This window comes from Mesitornis unicolor, unplaced genomic scaffold, assembly GCF_000695765.1.
Source record: "Mesitornis unicolor isolate BGI_N332 unplaced genomic scaffold, ASM69576v1 scaffold6521, whole genome shotgun sequence".
NCBI lineage: Eukaryota > Metazoa > Chordata > Aves > Mesitornithiformes > Mesitornithidae > Mesitornis > Mesitornis unicolor.
Window position 1 is genome coordinate 8,699 of NW_010164351.1, and position 6,467 is coordinate 15,165.

At 40.1% G+C, this 6,467-nt stretch overlaps 1 protein-coding gene across 2 annotated transcripts in view; it reads left to right on the plus strand.

The window, feature by feature from the left end:
* The window catches only part of HIAT1 (hippocampus abundant transcript 1), an 8,162-nt gene extending 3,812 nt beyond the window's left edge, over window positions 1-4,350 (plus strand). Inside the window, exons 5-12 of one of the 2 annotated variants that reach the window (XM_010194277.1) lie at window positions 527-745; window positions 1,038-1,151; window positions 1,626-1,697; window positions 2,122-2,234; window positions 2,389-2,486; window positions 3,013-3,124; window positions 3,584-3,606; window positions 3,839-4,053. In XM_010194277.1, coding sequence (XP_010192579.1) covers window positions 527-745; window positions 1,038-1,151; window positions 1,626-1,697; window positions 2,122-2,234; window positions 2,389-2,486; window positions 3,013-3,124; window positions 3,584-3,606; window positions 3,839-4,053 — 966 coding nt within the window. Of the gene's footprint in view, window positions 1-526; window positions 746-1,037; window positions 1,152-1,625; window positions 1,698-2,121; window positions 2,235-2,388; window positions 2,487-3,012; window positions 3,177-3,583; window positions 3,607-3,838 lie in introns of both variants that reach the window. The other variant, XM_010194276.1, reaches the window with a different exon arrangement.
* The last annotated feature ends 2,117 nt before the right edge of the window (window positions 4,351-6,467 follow it).

Sequence of the window (6,467 nt, forward strand, 5' to 3'; positions counted from 1 at the left end):
GATTCAGAACTAAGTAGTTTCTGTCTGCCTGTGCACATCAGGGATTGAGATATGTTGAGAAAGCTGCTTCAGTTTTAAAGGTAACATCTGTCACAGCCAGGCCAGCTGGGTAACTGAAAACTGCTTTCTGAAGATACGCTGTACTGAGCTGGATTAACCAGCATGGTAAATTTTAATGTGATTTTTTTCTTAACAGGCATTGCATATTTCACTAATGTGAAGATTAAATACAGCTCATCCCTTCCCACAGATATCAGCAGACTGTAGTTAATTAAACCTAATTATGTTACTTCATGCAAGAGTGCTGTGAGCCTCGCATTGCTGTCCAGTTTGGGGTTTTTTTTAATTGTTTTTGTTGAAAGACTCCGTCTTTCTGAAGTACACACCTGCTACTGTGCAGTCACAAGTGAAAGGTTACCTTTAGTTACCTGATTAAAATGGTTATGCTTCTGAGAACGAGGAGAAGTGGCCAATAATACTGTTGGCTTACATCACTGAAAACCTTACCAGCTGTTATTTGTTCTAGGTTTCAGCAACTTTTGCAGCAAGCTTAGTTACCAGCCCTGCTATTGGTGCCTACCTTGGTCGAGTCTACGGAGACAGCTTGGTTGTGGTCCTGGCTACAGCAATAGCCTTGTTAGACATTTGCTTCATTCTCGTTGCTGTACCAGAGTCGCTGCCAGAGAAGATGAGGCCAGCATCCTGGGGAGCACCCATCTCATGGGAACAGGCTGACCCTTTTGCCGTAAGCTATTTAAATACGGAATATTTTGTTATTTGTAAATGTTGAGCTTTTGAGACGGGAAAGGGACAGAATTCACTACATTTTGAGCTTGAAAAACAAAGCCCATATTTTTTCAGGTTTAACCTGGCATTGGTGCCAATACCTTTGCCAGCAATCCTGCTAAACGTGCAGGGAGTGTTTTGGTGGTACCCCGTAAGAGCTTCATTGACTGCCATGCTGTTGAGACGCTTGCTGGGTGTGCTTGTCTGGGTATGGAGATAAAATGTTTTATAATACCTTTTTCTTGCCGTAGTCACTGAAGAAGGTCGGCCAGGACTCAATTGTGCTGCTAATCTGCATAACAGTCTTTCTTTCCTACCTCCCAGAGGCAGGGCAATATTCCAGCTTCTTCCTATACCTCAGACAGGTAACTTAATGTTTTGATATGGATTTGAACAAAAGTAAATTTACAGGAAAGTTTTCAATATTGCTGCATTAATATAGAAATAATAGATAACTTGTGTAATGGAAAAGCTTCCAGCAGCTGGTTTAAGTCCTCTTGCTGTTCTGTTTTTGTCTTTTTAGAGAGACAAAAAGAGAGGAGGGAGATGAATGAGTTATAAATGATTTCTTGTCTTTTGTATTTAATTGCATTATTCTTGGACTACAAGGTTCACTGTGTTAAACTGGTGTTTTTATTTGTTGAGGGAACCTGTTACTTGTTTTCTGTTTAAGCCTCTTTATTTTTGTGTACTTGCTTGATTACTGAAAAAAAAAACCCACCCTGTTTTATAAATGAGAGAGGAGTTCTCTTCTGCATTGTGTGTTCCCCCCCACTGGTATTTGTGACATTGTGATGCGCAGTGTATGGTTAATAATCAAACTGCCTTTTTTAATATAGATAATGGGATTTTCATCTGAAAGTGTTGCAGCATTTATAGCAGTCCTTGGGATTCTTTCCATTATTGCACAGGTGAGTTCCTGCTGTGTGTTTCATTGATTTGGTAAGGTCAAAAGAGCAAAGAAAGCGCTGTGGAGAACTCCCCCTGTACTGTGGGACTCCCCTTTTCTGTCGCTGGTTTTCTAGTCTCTGGCAATTGGTTATCAAACGCTCTTACCTTAACTCTAGATGAAAAACCAGCCTGGGCTTGGGTCATCAGTACCCAAAGTGTATTTTGTTGGGCAAACTAAGCCCTTTGTGCATTAAAGAAGGGGTGATGGTTTATTCATTAGTTGCTAAACTGTAGCTGTTTTTCTGCCAGAGGCTCCTGCATACTTGGCACAAACCACTTTGGGACAGTCTTACTTGGCTTTTTTAATTCAATAGTTTACCTGCATGTATTTCACACAGAATAAAATGTTATTTTTCTTTTCTACTTTTTTCCCTCCTCTGGCAGACAATAGTTTTGAGTTTACTTATGCGGTCCATTGGAAATAAAAACACCATCCTACTGGGCCTAGGATTTCAAATACTACAACTTGCGTGGTATGGCTTTGGATCAGAACCGTGGTACGTAAACTCCACTTTAATATCTGAACGATACGGCATTTTCCTGCATTTTATCCTTTATCTGAGGGAGGCACTTAAGTGGGAGCGAGCACGTGTACCTACACACACATCTCCGTCCATGCAGAGCTGTTATTTTGAGTCTGTATTTTTGCAGGATGATGTGGGCAGCCGGAGCTGTTGCAGCCATGTCCAGTATTACTTTCCCAGCTGTGAGCGCACTGGTTTCACGAACTGCTGATGCTGACCAGCAGGGTAGGTTTGCCCAGATGCTGTGAATTCTAGTCAGTAGTGCCAGGAGACACGTCAAGGGTCTCACAGGGCCAGGCACTCAGCCTGGCTCTTGGCACAGGGAGCAGCTCACACCTGAGCACAGGTCACAAAATACTAAAATCCGAGTTACCTGGAAGTTGCAATACATCCTTCTGGCACAGGGTGGAACAGCCCCCAGCAGTAGCAAAATATTTAGCAAACTGGATATGCTTTTTATTTCCTTCACATTTGACAAATATATATATATATATATACACACACACACAGCATGGGAAGCGCTGCTCCCTATAGGGAGATGGAAAAATCCCTTGAACATAGCGTTACAATTTTTCTATACCCCTTGTTTATTGCTACCCATATTGCATCACCATTTAGCGAAGTTTTTCTGCTTGGATCAGTTTGAAGGGGACGTGAAGGAAGATTTACTGATCTGTCCATGATCCACTGAAAATAGTTAATTATATATGCATAAACAGAGGTAGGTGACAGTGTATTTTATTTTTCCCAGGTGTTGTTCAAGGGATGATAACAGGAATTCGAGGACTGTGTAATGGCTTGGGACCAGCACTTTATGGTTTTATATTCTATATATTTCATGTTGAACTGAATGAACTCCCTATGCCTGAATCACCGCCAGGAGGCAGCGTGGTCACTCAGTACCACTTACAGCAGGTATCCTTTCACTAATTAAAAAAAGAAATGAGGAAGGGAATCATGTGCTCACCAGTTCTTGACTATGATGCTGTATTATGGTTTGTGATGCTAACTGTAAATGAAGCATGTGAAAAAGAGGTTTTTTCAATCACTCTTAGGCAGTGGATGGTAACTTAACTGGGTGCTATGGTTTAGTTTAACTTCCAGGTAGATTCAGTTGATGGGGATTAGACAGCTGATGACCCTTGTAAAAAGAACAGCTTAAGGGAAGATCGGATGGTAACCACAGCACCCCACTCCTGTGTCTCTCTGATGCTGTTTATATTTTGCATGTTGTACACTTTGGTTTCCTTGTCCTTCAGTCTTTTAACCAAGCTCTCTGTATTATTTTGTTTTTTGTTCTTAATAGACAGTAATTTGTTGAGGAAACTCAACAGCAAGAACTTGCACTAGAAAAGGAAGTTGGCAAGCACTAGTAAGCACCACATGTTCCCTCTCCTGAATCTTAGGATGTAACAGTCTTTCCACGTCTCTTCTAAAAGGCTCCACAGGGAGACAACTGTACTGGCAAAGGGAGCAAGAGAAAGTTCTTCCCACTTTGGAAACTTGTGTAATTAGCAGTTAGGGCCTGTTAACACAAGTCTAGAGGTTCATTAATGCTTTGTGGTGTTACTGGTTGTGTTTTCAGAATTCCATCATTCCTGGACCGCCGTTCTTATTTGGAGCGTGCTCTGTGCTGCTGGCACTACTCGTTGCCTTGTTTATTCCTGAACACACAAACCTAAACGTACGATCCAGCAACTGGAAGAAACACTGTGGCAGCCATGGCCATCCCCACAGTCCACAAGCTCCTGGTGAAGCTAAAGAACCGTTACTGCAAGATACAAACGTATGACAAAAATCCAGGAAGAGCTTTTAGACTTTTTTGTCATCAGTTTGGGATACACATTCCAATTCCATCAAAACCAGTTTCTTAAGGTAAAGAAAATACTTAAGAAGTAATTTTCTGCATGAAATTCATAGGAATTTATAAAAGGAAATTTCTCCAAAGATGTTGCCATTGAATTAATAATTTGCTTTTAAAAACAAACTGTTACGTACTTGTCTCTTGCCATGGAACACTGTTACTATACACTTCACATTCTAGGTCAGAGGCAAAAGAGAATAGAGTCAGGCATGAGCATGTGTCCTTTGTTTCCTTAAGGTGGTGAGCTTTAATCCTAGTCATGCTCAGTCTCAATGAGACACAAAAGTGTTGGGGGGGGGACCCATTCGTTTTAATGTTGTAAAATCTTGGGTCAGATGATTCAAAGCCTTAATGTAAATGTACTCGAGCAGGGAGAAGGGGAGGTGGTTTCATTTATCTTAGAAGTCATATGGCAGGTTTTTTTTTAAGTTTGTACTAATAAAAAGATCACATGAGCACGCTTGCTGAACAGTAAAGGTTATTTTTATGTAAGTGCATTTACTCTTTCTATTTTTTGAATAAACGGTAGTATCAGACACTTGTTAATTAAATATTAAGTGGGTGTTTTGAGCCTACAGATTTTAGTATTGGCTCTAAAACGCTGCTTTCCTAAGTACCGTTTATTATACCACTATATTTCTGATGTTTGCGTAATCATAAAAGGACCTCAAAACTTGAATACACAGACTGAAATATAAGCTGATAGCCTTGACGATGTCCGTGTGCTATATAGTGGCCTTTGAGGACTGTCACAATAACCCTTTTGCATTACAGAGCTAATGTTTTAGTCCTAAATTTTCAGGACCCTTAGTACAGAAGAGAGCTTTATACAATTACTGATGTGAATTTCTCTGAAAGTGTATATTTTTGTGTCCGGTTGTATTATTTAAGTGTTCCTTTGTATAAATTTGTGTATAAAGTATTGTATAGGTTTAAAAATGTTTTCATCTTGTGGTTACTGCTTAATGCTTTTTTACCTTTGAACATTCACCATGGTTGACCAAGAGCAGGAAAAAAAATATGTAAATATACTGTTAATAAAGTTGGATATTTTAATGAGTTTTTAAATACTTGTTAGTGCCTCTTAAAACCTTGAGGTTCTGTAGTGTATGCGTGCTGTACTAAAACTTAACTAGAAACAGGAGGACAAGCACAGACCTCAGAAGGGGGCGGCTGCCACCTGGGCAGTGTGGGTGCATCACAGCACTGGTCTGGTCACTGCCCTGTGAGGGAACGTGAATCGCTGGGAAGAAAACTCCAGAAAAAGCGAAGGTGAATACAACGGCACTTACCTCATCTGGGCCTTTCGGTACAGGGGAGATGATGATGACGTTGCTTTAGTGCTCGCAAAACATTACTAATGAGTTTTTGATAAAAACCATTTAATATTTCTATTGAAACTTACACGTTACAAAACAGGTGAATATACCTTACCATAACTGATTTATAAACAAATATACACATTTTGCACTGCAAAACAAACCACTTAAATACACAATCCTCTGGATGCACTTAAATAACTAAGGTAAAAGGCGTGAAATATCTGTAACAACAAAAGTATGTAAGTAGCCATTTTAAACAGTGTATTTTGCATGTTACAAGTATGTGCATGCTCATTCTTGGCTGGGACGCTAAAAACACCGTTACACGATTCCAGCGTTTGAACCCAGGTAGCAGAGCAAGCTGAATAGACTCAGTTCACCAAAACTTAAGGGTTAGAGGATCTGAAATTGCTGTACAGTCTTACAGTTGTAAAATATCATCAGTAAAAGTAAAGTAGCTTTTAGACGTTATGCTGCTTTCAATAGTTAACTGTCTGGATACTTCACCTTACATTATTTTATGCATGGGGGCCTATGGCATACAATACTGAAACATTAATGGAAAAGCTGGTTAACCAACCAATGTTATACCTTCAATGAAATCATTTATAATTTGTAATAATGAGATTATTTGTAAGTCAATATGCAATTCAAATTAGCTGGTTCCAAAATTAAGCAAGTTTAAAAATTAAAACTGTAAGGAAGGCTTAATGAGGCAGTCATTCATGCTAACTAGTAAGCTTGACCATTATTCAAACTGGTAGCATCAGCCCCTTCTCCAGCACTTTCTACGTGCATCATCCCTTCTCTGAAAGGAGTCAGGAAAAGCTTTCCTAGAGAAATGTTCTCCCAGGGCAGGCTGGAGTGCACACTGCATCTGTTAGAGAGCCACACTGCTCTATTCCCGTAACACAAAAGTCAGTGCACTGAAGAGTGGGTTTTTAGGAAGACTACAGGGTCTCCAACCTGCTAAGAGAATTCTGCATGGCCCCAGTGACTTCACCACAGCAGTGTTCCTGC